This window comes from Thunnus albacares, chromosome 4 (assembly GCF_914725855.1).
Source record: "Thunnus albacares chromosome 4, fThuAlb1.1, whole genome shotgun sequence".
Lineage (NCBI taxonomy): Eukaryota > Metazoa > Chordata > Actinopteri > Scombriformes > Scombridae > Thunnus > Thunnus albacares.
The window spans coordinates 24,840,997-24,868,266 of NC_058109.1; the positions used below are offsets into that span (position 1 = coordinate 24,840,997).

Below are 27,270 nucleotides of genomic sequence, written 5' to 3' on the forward strand. Positions count from 1 at the left end.
GTCAACAATTAAAGCACCTCATTAGTACTAACCACAACTTCATTAAAGTCAGCAAAGAATAGTTTGACATTTTAGGAAATATATTTAGTTTTAGATGAGAAGACTGATACACTCTCATGTGTGTGCGCTAAATATGATGCTGCAGCTAGCAGTTGGTTAGCTTACATAGACTGTAAACAGTTGGCCTGCCTCTGCGTAAAAGAAAATCTGTTTTTTGTACTGAATAAAAATATATTGCTGAATAAAAAACAATATATAACATGTCAATTAGTGAGCTTTAGGTGTTGGTAGGTGGATTTTGTGACCTTTGGACAGAGCCAGGCTAGCTGTTTCCTCCTGTTTCCAGTCTTTATGCTAAACTAAGCTAACAGCTACTGGCTATCATATTCAGGGTTGCCAGGTCTGTGTGACAAAACCAGCACAATAGCCAATCAAAACCAGTCCAAAAGCCAGCGCAATACCAGAACTCAAAATATGCCTCAGTCAAACCATATAAACTGCTTTTGAAGTCCAACAGCATTGCTATCATTGACAAATGTATTGTAATATCTACAAAGTAACACCATAAATGTCTAGTGTGCCAGCATTAAAAGCAGTTTTCCAGAGGTGGGATCAAGAGTTGGGCACCCGGTGGTGGAGAGCATTATAGTACGTTGTTTGTGTGTGTGTGTGTGTGTGTGTGTGTGCGTGTGCGTGATCTGGAGTCAGTTTGGTAGTATTTGGGTATAAATAAATTATTTCATTTAAAACATATTTTTATTTATAGATATTATTCATGTAATTTGCATGCAAAATAGGTCTAGCCAACCAGCGGAAAAAAAAAAAAAATCAACCTGAGGCAACACTTCAAAAGTAGCCTAATTTGGCAGGAAAACTGCAGACCTGGCAACCCTGATCATATTTACCACACAGACATGAGTGCTACCTAAGCACATAACTAAATGCAGCTGATGGGCTCAAACTAAACTTCACATCCCTCAGCAAAATAATTCCACAAAATTTGTTACTTACTTCATTAAAAACTGTTCTCTTCTGTGCTCTTCTTTCTAAAATAAACATTGAATTAATTCAATTCAATTCAAGTGCTTTTTAATCCACTTACATGTGATACTGAGAGGTTTATGTTTAGGTGTTTAAGTGGCAACAATTAAATCAACAATTCAAGCACCTCATCAGTTACACATTCTAACAATAACTAGACAGTCAACACAGAATAGTTTAAAGGAATAATGTGACATTTTTGGAAACATGCTTAATCACTTTTTTGCTTTTAATTTTAGATAAGAAGACTATGTACACTCATGTGTATATGCTAAATATGGAGCTACAGCTGGCAGCCTGTTAGCTTAGATTATCATAAAGTCTGGAAACAGGGGGAAACAGTTGGCCTAGCTCTATGTTAAAAAAAAAAATTAATAATAAAAGATATTAACATGTTAATTAGTGTGATTGTTGTGCTTTTTGTCACCTTTGGACAGAGCCAGGCTAGCTGTTTTGTCTTTTTGCTATGCTAACAAGCTGCTCTCTACAAGTTAGTCTGTGTTTCTAAAAGGGTTTGATGATGTTAGCCACTGTTGCAAATGTGATAATAGATGATTATTTGATAAACAATATCATAAACCGTAAAGTGTGATTCTGCAGTCATGAAAACTGCACCATGTTTTGTTTTGTAGGGTGGGTAGGGTGCGGCCCACCAAATAAAGGCCTTCAGTTATATAATAAATTCATTCGTGCAGTCAACAACTATAATGTCATTCTTTTGTCATATCTTTGGTCACTGACCTGGACTGATTAGATGCTCACATGTCATGGATGGGACACGTTACCATTACGCTGTATGTATGTATCGATCCTATTATCAAAGCAGCAGAGTAAAAAGTCATTTGACTATTGACATACCTCTGCTGTTATGATGAACGGCTGCTACTATAAACTGTGGTATCCACTCAACGTGTCAAATCTGGGTCTGTGTGTGTGTAGTATACTTGTGTGGGAGGGATGGGGAGATTTAGGCAGAGTTAGACTCATGGACCTGACCAAAGAGGGGATATGTCTGGAGAGGAGGATCATCCTCCCCTCCAGCCATTCACATCTTAAATGTTATTACATAACTCGTGAATTTTGGAGGTTGAATCGATTGGACTTACGCAATGGCTCACTGAGCTGTAACCATGTGTCACCTCATAAATCTGACCTGCTGCAGGATGAAAAGTAGACTGGCCGGTGACCACAATGGATGGAGGAGTTTGACTACTCCCACAGTGAAGAAAAGCCACAACTTTTATTAGAATCGTGCATTCACATTCTTCAAAATGAAAAAAAATTAAGCAGCATGAAATAGTCGGTCTCCAGTGAATGCTACACCAAAAGAAAAGTATAACTACTACTAATATATTTTAAAAGCAGAAATACTACGGTGAAACTCCTCTTTTATTATCTAAGTATTGTATGAATGACATAGTGTTCTTACTGAAGTTTCAAATATCATAGTAACATCAATACCTGTAAAGTCACAGTTGAGTGGCATGTGACTAAAAGATATTACATCAGTTTTTCCTTTTCCATTTGCTTTGGATCGACTGAATTGCACATTTTCCCATGTTTATACATGTATTTGGATTTTGTGGCTTCACATCTGAGCAAGCTGCACAGTTGAATAAAAATCTCTTTAAATGTGGCTTTTATAGAGACTTGACTCACAAATACTTAAATGCCATCCAATTACATCTTTGAGACAGCACTAGATTGATATAAATGCATGAATGTGTCATGCACTGAGGTCTACAGCAGATATTGGCCCAGTTAATCACTTGGATTACGGTGTCTTTTCCTCCTTTAAGTGCTGTGAATTCTTTCAAGAGACAAACATCTCAAATGACAACTTTAACATTTCAGTTTTGATGAACACCATTTCATCACCTTTCAGCTAAAACCTCATCGCAATTACTTATCTTTTGATGCCAGGGTGTCAGTTTGAAGCTCAAACTCATAACACAGGATGAGTAAAGTGCACCGCCCGGTGGTCAAATAGTCACAGTGCAGCTCACTTTCATACTGAGGACAGAAACCTATTTCTATTCTCACAGGAAACTCACTTAGCTTTTAATGAAATGCAGACATTGTGGTATCTGTGTCTGACACTTTTTTCAGGTGTTTTTGTCACAAGATCACAAGTGGACAAATGTCCTTTAAAATATCTGAATCATCTCTTTGTCTACACATACCCACCAATTTAAATCTCTTAATTTCATTTCCTTTACTCTGGCAGCTTGGGGGACAAGCTTCTTAAATAATAAATATACCTCACATTAAGTGTTTCAACATGACTTGCAACTAATAACATCTCGGGTTTCAATTCCAGGCAAATGAACAAATTATCTCACACGTTTGCTTGTTCTTCTCACATTTTACGAGTGTATAGGTGCAATATGATAAGTTTAAAAAGATTCTCTTTCCTAGTTCAAATATCAAATGCAATGAAAAGTTGGCAATCAACCACCTCTGCTCTTGAAGCAAACAAAAACAACTTAAGATATTTCACAGCCTGTGATCAGAGTTGTTCGCTATGGTGAGTTAGTAATCAAGTTAACCCTTACATACTGTTCGGGTCAAATTTGACCCATTTTGACAAAGCAATAAAATTGCCTAAATAATATTCTTTAAGCCTGAAATTTGATGACTTTTCCTAAAGTGGCCCAGAATATACGAAAATGGAAATATTTCTTATTTTTGTGCAGTTGCTATACATCAATCTGCAGAGTTTATTGCCACTAGGGGACAAAAGAGAGGGAGATGCAACTTCAGCACAACAAAAAAGGATTGTAAAAGTCATGTTTTTTGAGGTTTTGTTTAAAATTTACAAACCAGTTTGTTGTTTTGCTTTATGACCTATACACTCAATACAGAAGTCATTGTGTACAATTGACAGAAAAGTAGGACATGTGGTTTGCAGGCAGTGTTGATTGATGGTTTTAATGGTTATGATGAAACCTATCATTCAAAAATGTTGATGCATTCTTCACTTTCTATAAAATTCATAGAAATAATTATGGCTGTTATGTTAGATCACATGAGATTATAATATACTGATGGTGAATGTATTTTCTCTATAAGTGAATAGTGTCAAACCTAAAGAAAACACTCTCTTTGCTCTCTGAAACATTAATGAAGGATCATTCATGCATTTATTAATGACTGATAAGATGTATATGGATGCAAATTACATTTGTGGTTCAACATTTGCTATAGGGACTAATTATAAAGGGAAACTTGAGCCAGGTCAAAAATGACCCGCTCCATACTATGAAGGGTCAGAATATGAACAATAAGAAAGGGTTAAAGTAGAGTTTTGTCAACACTATCTGTCAAAAAATATAAGGAATATTTTCTTTGTACACTTTTTCACCCTGTTGTTATAAAGTTCCTTCCATTTCTACTGTACCTGTTGATGATTCAACCTACAGTAGGTGACGTTTGATGCTGTAAAGTTTGTAGTGTTGCTTTAAAAACTTGCATTTTATTGTACAGTGCTCATCTTATTTTGCCCTTCTGTATGTAATGAGGAAAATCTAGGCGCAAACTGTTCTGTAAACCACACAATCTAATGTAACTCAGTACTGTATGTAAATCCAGAGCAGCACAATTTTAGGCTTCTCAAAGGGAGAATTTAGTTTGACTGCACAGGTGTTGGTGATGTTATTTCCACTCATTTATGTACTTTCAATACCAAGGGAACTTTGGTTGACTGGATATTCAGTCTCTAGAGGCTCCCATGACTATCAGCAGCGTTGAAGTATTGCGTTTCAGTATTAAAGAACCCCACCCCATTTGGATGTTTGCAGCCAAAGTGTATGTCATTCTCCAAACATCTCTGACCACTGCAGAGCCCCAAGCACTTCCACTTCTACCATGGAGATGAGGAGAGGGTCAGGCACCAACAGAAGCATAATGGATTTCTTTATTTCTGTGGCTGCATGAGCTTTTGATTTCTGTGGAGGATGGCGGCAGCAGCGGCAGCAGCGGCAGCAGCAGCAGCAGCAGCATTGTGAGAATCTATTTTGTAAAGGAAAAGTTACTTAAAGCTAAGTCACCCATTAGACTGTTGTTTTTTAAATTTGGAAAAAGTTGAAAGTGCAAAAAGTACAATACATGACTTTGTCATACAGATATCATTGCAAGGGTGATTCCAATCTTTTATATCCTGTGACTGAATGCATAATCATACATTTTGTGAAATAATCACACTGCACTCATGCATTCAATTGGTAAAAATACACAGCTGCAACAAATATGCATGCACACACATTGAAATACACACACACACACACATCCACACACTGTAAATGAATACAGGACAGTGACACACCCCCTTGGCACTAAAGGCATCGGTGTATGTGAGTGTTTTTTTCAGTGACACCTCACTAGTGATGACATACTGGAGAGCCTGAACCACAACCTCTAGCTTTCGGTCACACGCACACACACACACACACAAACACAACCCAGCAAGGAAGGGACAGGAGCAGGTGGTGAGCCAGGGGTATGCTGCAGTTCTGGCAGGATATTTATATCACTGTGCCTGCATGAGTAGGGGCTGTCACCTCTAAACAGCCATGAAAATGCTGAAAATAGGTACGGGAATGAGTGTGCTTGTGTGTGTGTGTGTGTGTGTATGTGTGTAAGAGAGACAGAGAGAAAAATAGTGACTTGACTACAAAACAACATAAAGAACACCCGCACTGTATGACACATTTGGTTCCTCTCTACTGCAGAGTCCACCCATTCAGTGGGGACTATGTTATCATAATTTGGCATAGTCAGACCCACACACACACACACACACACACACACACACACACACACACACACACACACACACACACACACACACACACACACACACACACGCATACACAAAGAAACTCAGACAGACACACACGATCAGGGCTTTAGGGGATTTGAAGCCACATGTGATCTGAATAATGTTTTTGTTCTAGCAAGATCCAGACGTTCACTGTGTTGCACCTCTCAGGACCGTGTGAAACTACAAAACCATCGCAAGTGACATCAATTAAAATCAGTTCTTTCTCTGTGTCCCGTTACTCTGACATGAAGCATGCCAGAGTGTGATTTACTATGTTATGTGAGAACGTGCACATTCTGGTGTGTGCAGCCTCGGTGCTAAACCAACGGGCACTTTTTATTTTAGAGTCTATAAAAGTCCTCCAGAGGCTTTACGTGAGCAGCAGTGCGGTTTGTTCCTAAATCTATACATGTGCGCCGTTCCTAAATAGAGCCTGCAGACAGGCAGACGGCAGGTTGAAACCGGACAGTAACTTATACCACTTCCTCTTGAACCTTGACCCCTGTGGGATATGATTAACAGCGATCAAGTGGATCATCCTCTGCCGTCTGTGTCCTCTGATTCCTTTGTATGCAGTAGGAACGACAAATATACAAGGACATCGGTCATTAGCTGATATACTTCTTGAAAGTAAGAGTTTAATATCTGCTTTAGCTCATCCTTCTGATGCAGGTCTAACAGGGACCTGCAAAACACATGTTTATCCTTCGGCGTGCAAGCATGTGCGGCATGCTTCTGTTATGTCTAACAACAACACATAGAGGAGGAATATTTCATAAGCGGGAAACAGCTTTTAATTTAGAAACTTGGTAATTCTTTGGATTCCTTTGCTTGATGTCCATTGCTAGTGTGTAATGAAAGTGTTGTGTCTGAAAGTTAAACAAAAATCAGCTTCTAGTTCTATCATTATGCTTTGCTCTGTTTATCCTTCAGTCCAAAATGCTCTTATGCTGTTAGAAATGTTATGCATGGACTCAGCGTATGATCATAAGCAGCACATTTCTGCCGAATGTTTACAGTTCCCTACAGACCCGTTATTCACTCACCTCAGCAAGTTGCAGGATTTCAGGATGTACCTCAGGGGCCTTTACGGGGATTCCTCCTGCGTCAGGTCCATGTTTCTTCAACCTGCCAGTGCTCGTGCTGTGAATGCACCCCATACTTCCAGCAGATACCTCTTTCCCCTTGTATCTTCAGTTTCGTCAGCTATTATCCGCTCCTCCTGGACGAGTGCTTTTTTACTCCAGAAGGTCCCTCTTCTTTTTCCTCCTCTCAACACTTCATGTTTGAAGGGCCTCCTTATGTTTCTGGCAGTCTTCTAAGGGACCTCTGCAGCATGTTCCTTCTTCCCCCTAGTGACTCCTCACACCTTCTATCTAACAGCTTGTCCTGCCTATTCCCCCCTTTCCCCTCTCCTCTTACAACCCTCTTTCTCCCCTCCAAGAAGTGTCACCAAGCACAGACCTTCCACTCTTTCCTCCCCTCTCCTCTTACACTCTTCCCTGTCCCTTGCTCTCTGGCTATCCTCACTCGGAAAGCATGCAAGCATACACTCACCACCTCTCTCTCTCTATTCCCTTCCCCCTTTCCACTTGCCAATACCTCTTTCTCTCTTTGCCTCTACAAACCCTTAAACGTCTCGTACGGCGCTCTCTCTCCTGCTCCACACGTACTTACAGACCCTCCAGTCTTCCCCTCTCTCGCTCCATCAGGCTTCTCTTGCTTTCTCTCCATGGGGGAGAAGGGGGCAGCTGTTTTGGCTCGTTGATGTCAAGCCCTTCCCCTTTCCTTTGGCTTCACTTCAACCCCTCTCGCTCTCCTCTTCCTCATGGGGGAGTGATTAGATAGAGCTTCTTTCAAACACGTCATCCCTCTAGACTCTGTAACTTTGCACATGAGAACATACTGTAGGCTGGATAGCGCTGATCCCACTTCTACTTCCTCTCAGCTCGTCATAAGGAGGTGCTTGAGTTTTCTATCAGCTTCGCCTGGGTTGTAAACAAGTGGAGCAAAGAGGCTCCGCTCTCCTTTGTCAATTAATATCTCTCATTATATCTCCGCACGTCTCTCAGGTGTGAAAATGCTGGCTGTTCTGTACTCCAACCACCTGTTTGATAGGAGGTAGCAGACACATGACAGCAACATTAATGTCCTCTCTTCACTCCCTCAGTTGCACGCTGCTCTCTCCACTGAGATGAAAACAATGATAGGCTCTGTGTTTAAATCTTAGATCTGCGCTGCCCTCGTTAAATTCCTCCAGACTGCAGCTCTCTCTCTCTCTCAATAACACACTCACACACAAACACACACGGCTGTATTTCCTCAAACTGGATTCTCCTGACAAAAAACGGCTTTAAGCTATAGGGTTCTGGGGATGTGAGAGGAAAATTTCCAACAATAAGCTCTTTCTAAAACCATGTTTTTAGCCCCCAGTTAAGCCATACAAAGCAGTCTTTGGTTTTAAAAGTGAGACAAATCCGTGGCTGCAAGCTAAATTAGGTGACAAACCATTAAACATGCGTTCCATCACATTAAGCGCAAGAAAATCACTTGTGTGTGTGTGTGCTTAGGAATTTAGAAGATTTTCAGCAACTTCAGAGATGCCTCTGTGTCGCAGTTGCAGTGCAGACATCAGCAGACACGTGTACTTCATGACCATGACCATGACATTCTCTCTGGCAATCAACAGATTATATACTGTGCATGAAATGAATCTGGGCATGATCATTGGAAAATTGTTAATGCAGGGACATAGGGACAGGACATGAGGGACACGAATGACACACAAACCCCAGCAAGGTTGTGGCTTGATGTGGAAAGAAGGACCCTCCTGTGTGGACCAGTTGCTGACTCATATGGCGGATGAGGTGGGGGCTGGCGGTGGGTGGATGCAGCACTCTTTTCACTGACACACACTGACATTGCAACCTGGTATGAAGAGAAATACTACGCAGAAATATGTCGAAAGTGCAAAATGTTAGAGACAATTTTCTTCCATTTTCACTTTTTTCTTCATATTTTTTTCGAATTCAGGTAGAAGATCTTCTCGACTTCCCTTATTAGTGCTATGTCAGTCACAGAGGCCTTTTAGACTTTTTTGACTTGTCACAGTAGGAAAAGCACAGGTGTAGTTAATAACATTAAAAATGGCTCTGTTCTATTCAAGTGTCCAAGTAAGACATGACAGTGTGACAGTGACTCAGCATGCACAACAGCAGGACCTTGAAACTTGAAGCAGCCAAATTGACATTAATTTTATTATTTTCATCCGTTTTATTTCAACTGAGAGGCAAAATTGCACAAGTGAAAAATTATGTTGTGGATTTAATATTTTAAAAAAAGTCATTATTTTAAATTTGAAGTATATAAACTTTATATTTCCTTTGTTTACTCATTCACAAAGGCAACTGATACTTCACATACACAGTCAGCATCGTTCGGTCTCATACCCACCACCCACTTTATGCTCCCCAAGTGGCCACTAAAGTTCAATATTAACAATGTACTATGAAAATAGTGTGCTCTGTGAAACACGGGATCAATTACTCTGTAACATATGAGTAATTATTATATTTACAGTGGTGGAAAGTAACTAAGAACATTTACTCAAGTACTGTACTTAAGTACAGTTTTGAGGTACTTGTAATTTACTTGAGTATTTCCATTTCATGCTACTTTATACTTCAACTCCACTACATTTCAGAGGGAAATATTGTACTTTGTACTCCACTACATTTATCTAACAGCTTTAGTTACTTTTCAGATAAAGATTTGACACAATGGATAATATAACAAGCTTTTAAAATACAATACATTGTTGACAATGAAAACAGTGGTTTCCAATCTTTCTGGCTTTTGAAAAAGCTTTTTCTTACAAAAAGCAGTGTGTTGTCAGGGTCACATTTCAGATGTCTAGGAGTTGTTAACAGATCCACCAAATAGCGATTTTCCCCTCTAAACTTCTCACATGGTTTCATTTGAATAAGTGTTCAATTGATCCAATATTTCACCAAAAATCAAAGATTAGAGAAAAAGTCCAAAAACTGAAATCTATTTGTGTATCAGAGCTTCGTTTTTTCTTCTTTCCCCTCCCATTAATCAACTCACAACCCCTCAGATTTATCTGGTGACCCTTTGGAGGGGCCCGACGCCTAGGTTGAGAACCACTGGACCAAACTAGCTAACTGTATATGAAGTAGTTCAAACCAGCTCCACCTCCAGCAGCTAGAACAGTAACATGCTGCTCTAACACTGATGCTTCAGTATTAATAATATAATGATGTCATATATAATAATATATCAGTCAGAGGGACCAAACCACTACTTTTACTGCAATACCTTAATACATCAAGCTGCTAATACTTTTCATGCAGGACTTTTACTTGTAATGGAGTATTTTTACACTGCTGTATTCATACTTTTACTTAAGTAAAGACACACTTGTGAATCTTAATAAACTGCTTGTCTTCAGTAAAGAGAGCCCTGCTTTTAAGAGGCCTATCTAAAAGTAAAGTGAGTGCCCTGCAGATCCCTTGCGTGTGTGTGTGGCATGTGAAGCTCAGCAGGATCCTAACCAGCTGCCACCAGGAGTCCAGTCCACAGCAGGGGGCCGAGACTGAAGAAACACCCTGGAAATTTTCTGCCTCACAGACCACACCAGGAGAGCAGTTAGCGGAGAAAAATACTTTGTTGTTGCACCTTAAAGTGATGCGTGTCATGATGCAACTTGCCATGCTGCCACTAACATGGTTACATGGTTCATTTAAAATGGTGCATTCAAGTATGCTGTTAATAAGGGATACAGAAGTGCTGTATGCTTTAAATTTGTATTTTACACACTCCAGCTTAATCCCTACAGTAACGCAGACATATACAATGACCACATACTATATGAATGTACATAATGACCCCAATTTATTGCAAATTGGAAGACAAATTCTTATGTCATGAAAATCTTCACAACCTACCATTAGCAACTCCAGACTTTCCCCAAATATTTGTATTCCTCCCTTCAGGAAGAGTGAATGATTTAGACAGCTGTGGAGACTCTTAGGATGGCTGGAAATGAGACCATATGAGCCTTTAATTGATATGATTATTTCATCAGAAGGTGTGGAAATAGAGAGACATCTATACAATGATTGGGAATAACAGTAATGGCACTTGATTGATTCTCAAGAGTGAGAATCATGTGGCGGCTGCGTTTCTCTTTGACATACAAGTCTCTCCTGCAACACTGTACCTCGTATGAATTACAGTCACTGGATGTAATATAGTAATACTCAGTCCAGTTCAGAACAAATTCAATCAATGATTTGTTGAATGGTGCATACATGATGGAAAAATGTTTTTAAATCAGTACCCAGTTTCAGCATCTGTGACTAGTACTGGAAGACAGGATTCTTGACCAATTTTTAAAGAACAAATTTGCTTAAGAATTGGTATTATAAAATTACTAATAAAATGGCTTATAATGAATTGACATGGTGTATTTTAACTATTAATTATGCAAGTTAATAAGTCAAAGATTGATAAAATTTAGTAAGTACATCTTCTGTCATCAGATCCAATCTTACCACAACTGTGATGCACAAATATACAAATTCATTTTTTTTCCTCACTTTTTCCATTTATTTATTACAATTAATTCAATGTTATCATCACTTTTCCATGTGTCAGCTACTCCTTTTTTCCATTTAAAACAAGTCCAGTATGTGACTATTATTCTTTAGAACCTGAAAAGTCCTGAAGGTGGGGCAGGGGAAGGAGGATGGGTGGGAGGTTTGAAAGTAAAGGACAGGTTTGAAGAAGGAAAGGAGGGAGGGAGGGAGTGATGTCCTCCCAGGAGCCTCTTCCATGTGAGGAGATTTTTCATAAGCTATGTATGTGAGATTATTTTTTTCTGCGTTCATCATTTTTCTCCTCTTCTTGCGCTCTTGGGCCTTTTCTTGTTATTTTCTTTCTATTCGACATCCTCAGCGTCGTCTCCTTGGTCTCCATCCATTAGCAAAGCGGCGTATTTACTGGCTGAGCTGAACTTCTGTAAAAAAACAACAACAGCAAAACAGCAAAACAATCAACACAGTAGCTTTGGATGCTGCACAAATACAGCATATGCAAGAAAAAGATGTCAAACTTTTTCAAGGATCTTTACATAATAAAAAGGTAACATCCAAGAACACTCAGGGAAATGATTTTAGGACTGATGGGCTGTTCATCCACTGGAAATAAACTACAACGTACAAGGGGAGCTCTGGTCAAAACAACTCGAGGCTTCAGGGAAACCCTTTACTGAAGAATAAAACTTTGCACTTATTCAGTCAGACTTTGATGCCCAGTGAAGGACTTACGGGGGTTGGGGTTTCTTCGTATTTCTTTGGCTCTGGTGGTGGTCTGGAGTCTCGGTCTCTTCTGTTATCCTTTCTACAATCAGAACGAACCCTAAGGTTAAAATTTATTGGCAGGGCTCACCAGCGGAAAGATAACCCTTGCTGTGAATACTCAAACACGCACAGATCTAAAGACAAAACACTAAAAGAGCACACAAATGATGCTCACTTTGATCACTTGAAAATTTACATCTACGAGCTGCTTGGCATCCAGTTCACACAATGCTCACCAAGTGCTCAGTCCTCATTTCAGAAAAGAGGAGAAAAACATCTACAAATAAGATTCAGTGATGTCCCAAATCTCAATTCTAGTTTATGCTGTACTGTTGATGCTTTAGTGCTGAAACTGATCATTTCCTGTACTACCATCATGGGGACTGTAACTATTTATAGTAGTGAAAGTATTTAATATGCACACCCAAAATTCTGGTGTCCATAACACTAGGAACGATGAATGCATCATCAGTTGTGTAGCTGAGCATAGGCCACTCTTTACAGATGCCCTGATAAATTCCTCCATGTCTAATGTAGAACGTTGGAGTTGCTAGCTTTGGATGGCTGACCTGTCTGCCTCCTTTCTTCGGTCTCTGTTGGGACCTTCTCCTCGGCCCCGCCCTGCTCCAGGCCCTGCAGGCCCCCCTCTTGCCCGTGGGGGCCCCCGGTCCCGACGCACACCGTCAGCCTTGTTCTCATCTTAAAGGAGAAGCCAGACAGTTGAGTGAAGGGACGTTGATGGAATTAATACAGTAGACTACACTCACAACACACTGCAGCATCAAAAGCCACCGGGTTGGATTCAAGAAGTGTTAAGTCACTGATGAGGGGCCAAATGAGAGGTGCACAATTGCTTGTATGCAAGCTGAGCTGATTTCTTTTAAATTTGATATTGGCTATAAAGTTGTGCCGAAGGTTTCCAAGAAATTAAACAAACAAGCCCTACTCTGATACAGCACTGCAGATATTCAAAGTCCTCACATTTAGCTAGATTGCTTGGGTCTGAACTTGAGATTTCATTGTTTGCAGATCCGAATTCATATTATTCTGCATGATTTATGCCACTTTTGAGTATTTGTTGAATAATTCTCTCCACAATGAGCACCAATTACGCCTGAGAGCACAGAGTTTTGCTGCATCAGTAAAGCTATACTGTATATTTCTCATAAAAATGGTTGTTCAACAACACAAGCTTATCTTGTGAGACATGTTTTTGTGCTCCCCTTGTAATGAACATACACCGACCGATCAGCCACAACATTAAAACCTGCCGCCTAATATTGTGTACGTCCCCCTTGTGCCACCAAAACAGCACTGCCCCGTCGAGGCATGGACTCCACAAGACCTCTGAAGGTGTCCTCTAGTATCTGGCACCAAGACGTTAGCAGCAGAACCTTTAAGTTGCGAGGTCGGGTCTCCATGGATCGGACTCCATTTTCCAGCACATCCCACAGATGCTCAATCGGATTGAGGTCTCTGGATTTTGGAGGCCAAGGCAACACCTTGAACTCTTTGTCATGTTCCTCAAACCATTTCTGAACAATTTTTGTGGTGTGTCAGGGCGCATTATCCTGCTGAAAGAGGTCACTGCCATCAGGGAATACCGTTGCATCCACATGAATGCCAGTACCCAAGGTTTCCTAGCAGAACATTGCCCAGAGCATCACCCTGTCTCTGCAAGCTTGCCTTCTTCCGATAGTGCATCCTGGTGCTATCTCTTCCCCAGGTAACAACGTACAGGCACCCAGCCATCCACAAGATGCAAAAGAAAACATGATTCATTAGAGTAGGCCACCTTCTTCCATTGCTCCATGGTACATTTCTGATGTTAACGTGCCCATTTTTGGCGCTGTTGGCGGTGTATGTGCAGTATGGGCTACACTGCCCCATACGTAGCAAGCTGCAATGGACTGTGTGTTCTGACACCTGTCTATCATAGCCAGCATTAACTTTTTCAGCAATTTGTGCTACAGTAGCTCTTCTGTGGGATCGGACTGGATGGGCTAGCCTACATTCCCCACACGCATCAATGAACCTTGGGCTCCCTTGACCCTGTCGCAGGTTCACCGGTTGTCCTTCCTTGGACCACTTTCGGTAGATACTGACCACTGCAACATCGGGAACACCTCACCAGACCTGATGTTTTGATGCTCTGACCCAGTTGTCTAGCTATCACAATCTAGCCCTTGCCAAAATTGCTCAGATCCTTACGCTTGCCTGCTTTTTTTAACTTCAAGAACTGACTGTTCACGTGCTGCTTAATATAGCCCAGCCCTTGACAAATGCTATTGTAATGAGATAATCAAGGTTATTCACTTCACCTGTCAGTGGTTTTAATGTTGTGGTTGATCGGTGTATTCTCAGCAGGAAGATGAGCTCATGGCCTGCTCCAGTCAGACATGCTCTCTTTATGATACACTGAAATATGATATAGTGTGAAACCCCCTTCATGTAAGTGAGTCAGGCTTGGTGGTAGGCTTGGGTAGCATTATGGTATACCAGGGTATATAAAACTTTAGCCAAAATAATGAGATGTGTCTTTTTATGTTTGCAGTGAATGAAACTTGCAAGACTTTTCTTTGTTGGAGCTGATATTCATCTGCTGGCCTACAGTAAGCTTGTACCTGACATTTATTCAGCCATTTCTCTGCTGTGGTACTGGATGAATTTTTGCCTTGTACTCCCACCTAAGCACTCATATTCATGATGTAATTTCTGCATAGTTGGTGGTTTGTGGTTTGGGTCGGGTCTGGGTGGTTGACTGACGCATATTTTTGCGGGTTGGGTGGTGTGGATTGGCTCTGATAATGGGTTGGGTGGGTGCAAGTATTAAAAAAAACCCTGGCCACCGCATCACCTCTAGAAATGTCATACATGCTACAATGACTTCTATCACCAGCAGCTCAGCGTTTTTTTTTTTTTTTTTTTTTAAACAAATATACCTACATATACCGTATACCCCGGTGAAATATCAGGAAGGTATGTAAAAACAGATACTGCCCAAGCCTACTTGGTGGCTAACACCACTGAATGAACTTGACCCTAGACCCCTCTTTTCCCTCAGCCATTATGGGGTCCGTTTCACCAAATTTGCAACATGAGATCATTTCCCTTTTGCTGATTTTAGCACGTTTAATTAATCAAAACAAACTCCATACTAGCCACCCACGCATGAGAATGTAAGAGTCCTGTAGGACTTGCAAATTTATCTGCAATTCTTGATCAACAGTCACTTGTGAGATGTGACTCTACCACCATTGTTCGTAGGCAGTGCTTGCAAATCACTTTTAAAAAACAGGCTATAGGACCACACGAGTTTCAAAACAACTTTCATATCAGCAGCATTTCAACATGAATGGTTTCAAAAATAAATCTTTACAAGAGCTCAAGTGTGCAAATGTCCTTAGAGATTAACTTTCTGTCACAGCCACACTTAACTGAAGCTGTCAAGCAAGCAAGTCCACAATAAGTCCTTCAATAAGGAAAAGACACAAGGACACTGTAGTCAGTCCCAAATGCAATTTTATGAGGGCTGTCAGATGTTTAAAAAAATATTACACTTTCAGAAACATTCTACACAGAGAACATTTTAGCCAGGATTGTCTGCCTGTTTGTCTGTAAAAAGACTGAAAATATCTTGATATCTATCAGTCCCTCCAGAATTTTGTTTTTTTTGCGATTGTTGTGATAAAAAATGCCTGATTTTTTAGCCGCCTTTCTCAAAAATTGCTATGCACTTTGTGAAATTTTGTGATTTTTTTGCAGTAAAATTGTGGGACAAAAATTGCAAGTTGAGGAAAAAACTTTCAATATTTTAACACAAATAGAGGATATCGATGTACTTTGATGTGCAATTGTCTTTCATTCACATCGCAAGGTCATTAAAATTTATGATATATTGATGTCAAAATCTTCATAGTAGCACCTTAACATGGAGAAATCGCCAGAATTTTGCAAAATTGCAAGGCCCTGCAAATACTGAATTTGCATTCATTTTTGCGATTCCAAGATTGCCATTTCCTGGAGGGACTGTATTGGATGAACTGCCATGAAATTAGGTGGAGACATTCACAGCCTCCAGGGGATGAATCCAAATTACTTTGTTTAGTGACAAACTTTGGCTTTGTTTCTGGTCAAAGATCTCTGCGTGCCCAACACTTCAGTTCATGACAGGATACCTCTAAAACTAATCACTGAATTCCCATCAGCAGTAATTAAGATGGATGCTGACATTTAACATGCTAACATTAGCATGTCAGCATACTTCCTGTTAGCATTCTAACATTGTATACTTGTGGACATGCATGTTAACATGCTGATGTCAGCTTTTAGCGCAAAGCACAGATGAGCAAGTACAATTGAAGCTGATGAAGTACAGCATAGGCGGGTGAAAGCTGAGCCAAATCTGACAGTATCTGACAGTAGAGCTGAGCCTGATAAAAGAAGTCCGAGACATCCTAAACTGGCCACCGTAATGTAATGATGTGAATGATGTAATCATCTTTGTCATCTCATGGGGTCGCTAATGTGGCTGCTGACTTTGGGGACTGCTGATTTATCAGCAAAGTGTCTTTGTTTCCATAAAAGTCTTCCTTCTTCAGTTTTCTTTGTTTTGTTAAGTCATTTTTTGATTATGAAGGCCAAATAAATGAAGTTTGACAGTGCAAGCGTCACACTGACTCTTCAGTTGTATTCTTATTAGTCAACACTGAGGTTTGGTTATGGTAAAATCACCAGTGTTGGGCACTCATCAGTTGGCCTTACCCTTTCCAGATCCTCTTTCATCTGCAGAACTTGAGGAGCTAAAGAGAAAGTAAGGACAGTCAGGAAAAAATACAAAACACTGAAATGAAAGCTTAACTTTTTAAGACTGCACTCTACAAGTCTGTGATAACCAGTTTTAGGTGTGAAGAAAAATATTTGTTCTATTCTTTGTGCTTAAAAAGAACTTGTTTCTCAACAGCACATTCCTGAAAGGCTTCCTAACATTTGTCCTGATTGTGTTCTCACCTGAGCTTAGGAGGAGCTGAACCACTTGGGGAGACGGGGGAGACTGGGGGTCGCCTATCACCCTCGCTAGAGCTTGTGCTGACCGCACTTCTCTTGGCCCAGGCGTTCTCCTTGGGAGGAGGCGCAGGCATCACCTTCAGCGGCTCCTTGGAGGAGGGAGGCCGTGGGGAGGCCCCAGGGGATGAGGGTTCATCTTCTCTCCCACTGAAAACCTCATTCTCCCCAGAGCGCTCGCTATCTCGACACCGTGAAGCTGGCAGATAAAAGGATGAGATGTTGTTTAGAAAAGGAGATTTCCAGGGCAATTATCCTTTTGCTAAACATATAAAAGTTTGATTTCTGTTTCAACAAACTAAAGACTGGAACTTCAGTGGTTTACAGGGCTTCATTATTAGGATGTAAGTGATAGAACAGAGGTCCTATGATGAAAACTGTGCATTGGTTCAACGTTTTATAATGACAGAAAAACAATTAGATGCACAGTCACCTACAAGTGCCATTTTGCCCCTTCAGGTTTACAAGGAGAAACGAGATTCCTGCAGGCAAGCTATGTCAAAATGAAATACACAGGCATCTCACCTCTTCCAGAAGTGCTTCCTTGCTGTGAAGACTCACTTCCTGTGCGAGATCGCTCAGTATGAGATTCCTCATTGCGCCAGCTTGGGTCCCTGAAAACAATAGCAAAGCTTAGAAAAACTGAATTGTATTGAAGTGTAAATAACCTGCACTCCTTCCAAAACATTAAATCAAAATTAGCCTTTATGACCAGTAAAGCCATCAAATGATTTTACATTTTTACATCCACATATTAATGTTCAACCCCTGACCTGTCTCGCATCTTTCTGTCAGGTCCTCGACCCTTGTCTTCCTCCAGTTGCCTCTGCAGCCTCTCTTCCTCTTTCTTCAGCCTCTCCTCTACCTCCCTCTCCTTGGCTGCTGTGTCAACTGGCTTAGCACCACCAAAGATGGATGAGGCCCTGCTGCCGGAGGTCGGAGCTGCACCTGCGGAAGAACCACCACCACCACCACTACCTTCTTCCTCCTTGGGCACGCTACGGGGCTTCAGGTTCAACTTGGGTCTCTGCTGGGGAGCTGGAGTGAGCAAAAAGAAGGGCAATGTAAGTACATTGTGGTCTGGCTATGAACGTTATTAACAATCTCTGAATTCACTACAGAGCAGCTTGATTACAAATTCTGAGAGGAGTGTGAAAATACAACAATTCATAAATTCACACTACATACATTTTCATTCCTAATATATTATTACAATTCATGGTAAATAATTTGGGATGTCCAGACCTGATCCTAAAGATCATTACTGGAGCCGAGCAGGTCATTTCAGGGGTCATATCATCATATCAGGGAGCAGCTTCTCATTTTCAGAGAGTATAGTTTTGACCTAGGACCTCCAGTATATAGATTGAATAGCTTGTGAAAAATAAGGTGTGCTAGATTTAGGCTACAGATGTTCAATGTGCCAGATATATATTTATTCAACACAGCACGTCTTCTGCTTAAATGTATTTAAGTATTTTTATTACATATACTGAGCATGTTTTGCACATAAAGATTTTGGGATGATTTAAGTTCTACATGTCATTTTGTTGTGCACTTGGCAGCTGTGTCTTCTAGAGAAAAGTAAGTATTGAGTTTGACTTGATATCAGCATGAAAGGACTCGGACTGTGATCAGGGTTGGAAACCCTTGGTAGGGGCATCCTTATAAATGTTATTGAACACAAAATACCAACAAAAGTAACTCCCATAAACTCAAACATTGAAATAACCTTATTTGAGATTCTGCAACAATCATATACAAAAACAGACCAAACATTATTATATAATTAACTTTTCGCTCACACCTCTCTCCTCACGCCTGTCATCGCGCCGTTCATACCGGTCACCGTCACGGTCGCCATAACGATCCCTGTCACCATAACGGTCATTGCTACCCCGACTGTCATCGTAATCACGGCGGAAGCCGCTGCCAAAGGCACGACGACCTCCTCCACCACGAGAGTCATAACCTAGAAAGATAGCAGGACAGGAGAGAAAATGAGTAAGGGATGAACATATAACAGTGTGATGCTGGAAAACAGATGAAGCAACATACCCAATCACGGTTGCAGCAGGGTAATCAGGGAGTTGTGCAAACCCATGATTTGATTAGGATGGGTATGTTTTTAAGATGATGAATAAGCCTAACGACTGCTGATACTGCTGGATGGATTTGAATCCCACGTACCTTCGACAACCAACACAGGGACCAAACAAGCAGAAGTTCTCACCTCCTCTATCGTAGTCTCTGCGGTCTCTGTCATCATAGCGATCCCGGTAGCGGTCTCTTCCACCGTCATAACGGTCATTGTCCCGCCGTGGACCATCTCTGTAACGATCTGACTCATAACGGTCTCGAGATCCTGCAAGCATTGTAAGAACAATACTGTTTTTGACATGAGCAGCTTCTCTGCTAATGATTTAGTTCCAGTTGAAGGAAGGAAGGCATCATTTTTTGCAGACAAGTCAACATTTTGGAAAAATGATAAGTATTATAACTAACATTTTGGAACATTTAAAAAGTTAGCTACTCAATGGCTAGCATTATCACAAGCATGAAGTAAAATCTCCTCTTGCAAAGTCAGCAAGTTCAAACACTTTCAATTTAGTCTGTTTTAACAAACTAATATTGTCATAGGGCTCCTATGAAATTGGGATTGACACCAGTGATTCTAAGAAATCGGTCCTCAAAACAGCTACTAGGAATTATCCTGGGATTATGTGTAAGATGTATACAAATTAGTGTAAGTCTAAACAAAGAAAGTTCTGACTTACTCTCTCCAAAGGCATCATCTCTTCTGGGAGGTCCATCGTCAGCGTCTGCACTGGGCCGAGCCCTCCAGTCGCTGTCTGTCTTGTCAGGGCCCATGTCTGCCATCCGTCCACCCCTGTCACGGCCTCCCATGAGTCCACCATCTCTCTCTAGCGTGTGAAGAAGAGGATATGATATGTTTATTACATAATGGACCGACTTACATTTGAAAACTGAAGGACATACTGCTGTTTGAGACACAGAGAGGACAGAAAAAGTCACAGCAAAAAATTTGCATAGTACCTTTATCATTAGACTGGTCTGCAATATCCACACGGATCCTTCGGTTGCCCAGATTCTGTTGGCATGAACAGAATTTAATTTCATCTTTGTTATGTTATGCAATGAAGCTACAACACAACATCAAATCTGCTATTTTACTGTGCAATATAAGTATGGGTAAATACATAAACTCGTGCAAAAGTTCACTTCCAGGTGTAAAAATAAAAATGCAAAAATATAAAACCAAGTTGCATCCTCTCACCTCCTCATTGAGACTTAAAGCCCTCAGGAGGGATTCCACATCGTCAAATTCAGCATAACCAAAGCCCTTCAGCCTCTCTGGGTTACTGGGCTCTCGAGGCAGACGCACTGCACTGATCTGAAGACAAAGATAGTGACAGAATAACAGATGAAACAGAGAATGCACTGATCCGTACTCAGACAAACACAAACCCCCGAGTCAAGCAGTTCACCCAAGCAAGATGAAGAAAAACACATGGTAGTACGAAAATGAAAAATGGGAGGGAAAAAAAAGGGCAAAAAAACATGACCTTGTGAAACATAAATAGCAAGAATTTATGCGCAATTATTCAGGTTAGGACTGGCACGGTTGCAGGTAACTTTAATATGAAAAATCAGCAAAGTTATCTCATCAACATTAGTTGCTTTGCACAGTTGTAACCATTTTAAGCAATGGGTCCTACTCAGCTATGATATTTTATGGCCACTCTGAAATAGTTCTGCTGTTTCTGAAAATGAATTATGATCAGCTCAGCTTTCGGGAGCTCTGTAATCTGTAAAGGACCTTTTTTTAAAATCTCTAACAACTCCATGAGGAAACTAACAGACATGAAAACTATAGCTTTAATGGTTAATTTAACACCCCTTCAATATGAGAAACAGGCTGAGAAACATTATGATCCTACTGAAACAGCAGTCTATAGACACAAGGGGAAAAAAAAGTGGTTAACCTGTATGTCCTGTTTTTTATTGCTTCACAAATTCATTTGTCCAGTGTGTAAACAACATCGTCTCAAGGGCAATGTGCGAGTGTAGATGAAAACTTCAAAAATATGATTTTAATTACAGAAAACATGCCACTGAATATAGATGAGACTGACTAAATGTTCAGATAAATTCTGTGTTTACAGCTCCCGTAAAAAAATTAAGGCTTCAACTAGGGGTGAGAGGGAAAAAAAACGATTCTTAGATGCAAAAATCGATTTTCTAAATGTTGGTTAATAATGTGATGTTGATGGAAAGAAAAAGGCGGAACTCTATTGTGAGGGAAGTGTAGCACCGGGACAGTGGTTTCAAGCATGTTTTGATTTAATGACTAATTATTACCTTTGCGAGATGAACGTGAAGTATATTATGAGACTAACATTAGTGGAGCGAAGCAGCTATCAGCAGTAACAAACGAGACTGGCTGACCAACACATACTGCAGCATTAAACAACTTAAACCAACTCTGAGGCAAAGAAAATAACTTGGTGCTCAGTCTGTTTCACCTCAAAAACCCTGCGCCCGCTCAGCATGTTGGACAGCGATGTCTTTCCCTGGAGCCAACATGCAGCAGAGAGGCTGCTCTCCACTGCTGGAGACATGACGTTAATAACAACACAGAGGAGCACTTCACCTCCCCCTCATTTTGTTATTCTCATACAGGCAAGAGACTAAAAGAAGCTTTCAGATTAATTTATTCATTAATTAATGCAGTTAACTTTTTAAAATAAAAAGTCTGTGGACCAATTATCTTATCTGCCAGTTATGTTTCATTTTGTATTTCAGTGGCCTAAGCACACCAGTTTGGCACACAGTATACTTGAGCAAGAGACTGAAAATTGTGTCCCCTGTTCTATTTATTCAATCAAGAATCTGTTTTGAAACATAAACGATTCTGAAACCAACTGGAATCAAATCATGAGATTCCCACACCTAACTTCAACTGAAAACTGTTGTGTTATTTGCAAAACAAAGAGTTGCAGAAACTGTAACCACCAAGTGCTATACATTTTCAGACCCACGCTGTATTTGTGTGTGTGTGTGTGTGTGTGTGTGTGTGTGTGTGTGTGTGTGTGTGTGTGTGTGTGTGTGTGTGTGTGTTTGCTAAACCTACTGCCAAGCCGCGGAAGAAGTCTTTGATCGATTCCTCAGTGACATCATAGGGCAGGTTGCCCAGGAAGGCCGTGTAAGGCGGGCTGCGGGGCAGTCGGGACCGGTCGATATTGGGTTCACGGGCTGAGCGGGGTGCTGTGGGCAGGATGGAGCGGTCAATCGGCGGCGCCCGGTATGTATCCTCCTCCGTGTGCCACGAAGTCGAGACTGGAGAGATGAGTAGAGGGATTAGAGGGATAACCAGATTATTTTCTCTTTGATACATAGTCCTTCCATTCCTGCAGTTATTGTATTTGAAAATAAGCAAATGGCAACACAAAGCTAATCCAAGACTTTACAGTGAATTGTATTGGAAAAATATATGCATGAATACACACTAGTATCTGAATACACACAAGAAGGACACCAGAAACTTAAGTAAATGTCATGTTGGTTAAAAAAATGAAGCATTGTGACAAAATTGCTGAGCCAAAAATCAGTATCTGATAACCAAAAACTGGATTTGCTATTGGAACAAAATAGAAGCTACAATTCAACATAAACTAAATGTTGTGTGAAATGTGAGTTATGACACCATGTTGTATGACATGCTGTAAAGCGAACTATGTACACATCACGTGATGACATGTGACGGCCAGATTGATGTGTTGCTCTAACAAAGGGGGGAAACAAAACAAAAAAACAGCAGAATACAAAATGTTCAACATGAGTCTGTAAAGGTGGAATTAGAATTGTATTGTTAAGTATCACAAACCTCATAAAAACACATGTAGACGCATCATGCAAAGGAGTATGAATTGTAGTTGTACGAGCCACAGAGGAATATGACTAAGTTGTGTAAGTCAGAAAGAAAAACGAGCAGCAGAGCAAAAAATATTGCTGGCAGCAAGGAAGGCAGAATCAATGTTATCCAACAACCATTTAATATTCAAAATGTCCATCTGAAATCTATGATAGAAGCCAGGTAGTGGATTACTTTCATAATACAAGCAAAACAGAGCAGCGATGAGTTTACAGTTGACATATGGAGCATAAATGTGTGTCCAGTGTCATTACTGAATCTGACAGACAAGTTTTATAGCAGCACTGCAGGCTGAACAGTTTAACAGTAAGAAGCAGCCGTATTACAAAATGTCATGTCGTGATTTAGAAGTATATGATCTCCTTACGAATTTAACAATTTATTTATCATGGTCATATACAGCTATCTTAGGCAACATGCATTTAAACGGCTTAGAGAACATTAAGAAAAATAGGTATCACCTATCACCCTGTGACATCCAAACTGAGAAAGTGGTGTTATGTTGTCTCTTCTATATGGTACACTGATCTGCTTGACCTTTTCTTACCACTGTAAAACTTAAAGACTAGCACAGCTCTTTGACAACACATTCACACATAACTCGAAATGTGCAGTTGCTCATTTTACGCTCAGTCAAGTGTTAGACTGCATATGTTGATGGTACAACCAAATAACTGCATTCTTTAACGCATTTTCATTTTGCTCCTCTCTGGTGAGAGCGAGCCAGAGCGACAGAGATGATATTGATTATACTATCATTAGACGGAAAAATGCAAGACAGATGTGAGATAAAAACGTAATGTGTGTCTGTTTCAGCATGCGCTCACCATCTCCATCCAGGTCATCAGTCTCATCGGCCCAGCTAGTGGACTTGGTTGGGTAGCTGGGGGCTGGACCGCTGCCTCCACTGTCCTCTGCCAGGAAGTCAGTCAGAGTGAGGGTCTTCCCCTTCTTATTCTTCTTCTTAGCTACAGGGAAGATGAGCAGAGAGTATATAATCAGACATGGAAGAAACATGCTAGTCAGGAGCTAGTTCACCATATAGATGTCTGTCAAGTAAAGTCCTTAAACCTTCATCATCAACTAACTATTTCTGTAATAATGACAAAAACTATGTGGTATTATATCCATCTAAGGAGTTATAAAATTTACCTTAATTTGATTCATTTAATCTATTTGAGATAGCTGAAAAACACACTCTGGGCTTGGGGATAGCCACAGATGTTGGGGTGTAAAAAGTTAATCATTACAGAGTCAAAAGCCCCCAATGGCTTCACTGGATTGTAATTAGAGCTTCAACGATTAGCCCATTAATCTATTAGTTGATCAACAAAAACATTAATCGGGACATATCTGGATAACTGAATAATTGCTTTAATTATTTATGTAAAAATGTTGAACATAAGCTTGTCAAATGTTAGAATTTAAGTTTTCCTTTGTCATACATGATAATAAAATGATTATCTTTTGGTTTTGGGCTATTGATCAGACCAAACAATGCATATGAAGACAAACTCTTCCACTCTGAAAAACTGGCCTTTTTCAGTATTTTCTGACATTTTTTAGACAAAATCAGGCCTACTTGTTATTCGCATTCAACTGTTGCTTCACAGTGAAATATTACAAAATATAGTTAATGCAGTAAAATGTACTGTGAAAGACTCATTCTTGAAACTGCAACACAACAACAGTCTGGTTTTCAGTAGACTTGTGTGCAGGCCTCCACTCATGTGGAAAACGGCATCTTTGCATAGACAACCAATATTTGTAATGTTGAGTAGCGAGATAGATAAGGGGACTGCAATGTGGTGGTGATAACAAAAACAGTGACTTATTTTCCCATTGGAAAGTAAAACATATAGGGAGTGGTCTTTCTGTCCAACTGTCACTGTACAGTGACTTGTGTACTTGTGTGTATTTATATAGTTCTTTTACTTTATGTTTCTGAAACTAACATATTTGCCAAGTATATTTTTAGTAATTTTATATTTTTAGAAGTTAAGTTTGTTTGAATTGTTATTCTGCAGGTGCGTTTTTTTCGGTCTGGGAGAAACAGAATTTAATTTCACTGTAAGCAAGTACTAAGAAATGTTCAATCTTCAACAGCTGGCTAGGAGAGGTTTCCCTCTATTTGTTCAGCTCAAAGATTCTGACACAATAATCGTGACATGTTAAAAACACCAAGTTGCATGTTTGCTGCATGTTTTAAGGAACATAGCTTGAGTCATATATCCACTGCAGAACATTCCTCATACACGGCTGTGAGCCACCATAGGGGCTTCACACAGCTCATCTCATAGAGCAGGTCTGATTTGTTTTGGTCTGAGGCAGGAAAAAAGGGAGTGACAAAGCTGGCTGTGAGCTTCATTGTGAAAATTCCAGCTGTCATGACATTCTTTACGCACAGTTACAAAACCTGCACACATGCAGAGAGCAAAACAGTAACAAAACCTGCACACATATAGTGAGCAAAACAGTAACAAAACCTGCACACATGCAGAGAGCAGCACAGTAACAAAACTTGCACACATGCAGAGAGCAGCACAGTAACAAAACCTGCACACATGCAAAGAGCAGAGCAGTTACAGAACCTGCACACATGCAAAGAGCAGAGCAGTTACAGAACCTGCACACATGCAAAGAGAAACACAGTAACAAAACCTGCACACATGCAGGGGGAAACACAGTAACAGAACCTGCACACATGCAGAGAGCAGCAGTTACACAACCTGCACACATGCAGACAGAAACACAGTTACACAACCTGCACACATGCAGAGAGCAGCACAGTTGCAAAACCTGCAGACATGCAGAGAGAAACACAGACGGGGAAGCCACTAACGCAAAGTCATTGTTTACAATTACCAGGCCAACTTAACTGACCTCGGTCACTTGAACCGTTCAACGCCAACTAACAATATATTGATTGTTTGGTAACGTTTACATTTGTCCGCACGATATGACATTAGCAAGCTAAGAGCTACCTGTGCTGACTTCTGCTAGAGCTACAAAGGTGTAAACATCTGTAAGGGCCAGCGCTGAACTGTGAGGCTAAAGTGCGGGTTATTAGCCTACCAATTATACTACGTAGGTCGCTTTTGTCTTTATGCGTTTGCGGGCTTAGTCATCGAAGGACTGCTGACGGGGTAAGTATCCCTGCTTAGCTGGCTAGGTTTTAGGGCCTAGTGCACGTCGCAGCGCCAGGATCCAAGTGCGCCATCAACGGAGCAAGACTTGGCCGGAAAGGAAGGGACGCCTCAAAGTTGTGAAGCTGCCTGGGAAGTATTGTGTAGGATGCGACCAATGAGGCCCAGCTGCCCCGGTTCATCAAACACCGACACCAGGGAGAAAGGCTGCACACGTGGAGAGCCTCCTCGGGCAGCCCAGACTGCTCGGCCCGACCCCTCCTCCACGAAACGCGCTTGCGCCCGGTGCTCTGAGCGCCACGGCTAGCTCCGCTGTAGACAAGCAATGTGCCAGCTCCGCACGCAGTTAGAGACATTTCACAACACGTCATACACTCTCCAGTACTTGTAATAATATATAAACTCAAAATTTAGACATCCTAAACACCGCAATAACCATTTTGTTACGAAAAGACCGCACTGTTATCTGTAAGTAAAAATGTAAAGTCGCTGCTTCGTTCATTTGCCTCCCTCCAGCAGTTACGTCTTTACCGTGCCAAAACAAGCAACAAACCGATTTATACACACGGGACAACGACGCGGATCAATACGGCAAGGTATTAACAATCCCCAGGCTCCATGTGTTTAATTGTATCTAGGTATAACCCGCTGAAATTCCCCCCAACCGACCATGATCGATCACCCACATAAACCTCACCTGACGCCGCCATGTTGGAGAGCGAGTTCGTAGTAGTTCCCGTATGAAGGCGTCAGGCGAGTTTATCGTGAGCGCGCATTGCCGTTCACGACCTGCCTCCTCCCTTGTTTGCTTACTGACCCACATCTTCCGCTCCATCACTTTCTTCTTCGTTGGTTTTT

The 27,270-nt window shown here is 40.8% G+C and overlaps 2 protein-coding genes across 7 annotated transcripts in view; both read right to left on the bottom strand.

Moving 5' to 3' along the window:
• The window catches only part of LOC122980351 (tensin-2-like), a 31,932-nt gene extending 24,214 nt beyond the window's left edge, over positions 1-7,718 (bottom strand). For 2 of the 4 annotated variants that reach the window (XM_044348282.1, XM_044348281.1), the window contains exon 1: positions 6,910-7,718. In XM_044348282.1, coding sequence (XP_044204217.1) covers positions 6,910-7,023 — 114 coding nt within the window. In that variant the 5' untranslated portion in view covers positions 7,024-7,718. Of the gene's footprint in view, positions 1-1,011; positions 1,031-6,909 lie in introns of those variants that run through there. The other 2 variants (XM_044348283.1, XM_044348284.1) reach the window with 2 other exon arrangements.
• A 3,194-nt stretch (positions 7,719-10,912) lies between these two features.
• Positions 10,913-27,229, bottom strand: eif4ba (eukaryotic translation initiation factor 4Ba). Of its 3 annotated transcripts, XM_044348285.1 has the most exons (15): positions 27,110-27,229; positions 24,094-24,234; positions 22,466-22,671; positions 20,609-20,725; positions 20,368-20,422; positions 20,088-20,234; positions 19,544-19,675; positions 19,118-19,282; positions 18,084-18,348; positions 17,836-17,924; positions 17,257-17,509; positions 17,011-17,048; positions 12,816-12,945; positions 12,214-12,286; positions 10,913-11,903 (listed from the first exon to the last, which is right to left on the bottom strand). In XM_044348285.1, the coding sequence occupies exons 1-15, from the start codon at positions 27,120-27,122 to the stop codon at positions 11,826-11,828; spliced, it is 1,902 nt and encodes a 633-aa protein (XP_044204220.1). In that variant the 5' UTR covers positions 27,123-27,229; the 3' UTR covers positions 10,913-11,825. The 3 variants fall into 3 exon arrangements, with proteins under 3 accessions (XP_044204220.1, XP_044204222.1, XP_044204223.1); XM_044348287.1 differs by lacking the exon at positions 12,816-12,945 and having other exon boundaries at positions 11,775-11,903; XM_044348288.1 differs by lacking the exons at positions 12,214-12,286; positions 12,816-12,945 and having other exon boundaries at positions 11,775-11,903; positions 27,110-27,228.
• Positions 27,230-27,270: the final 41 nt, after the last annotated feature.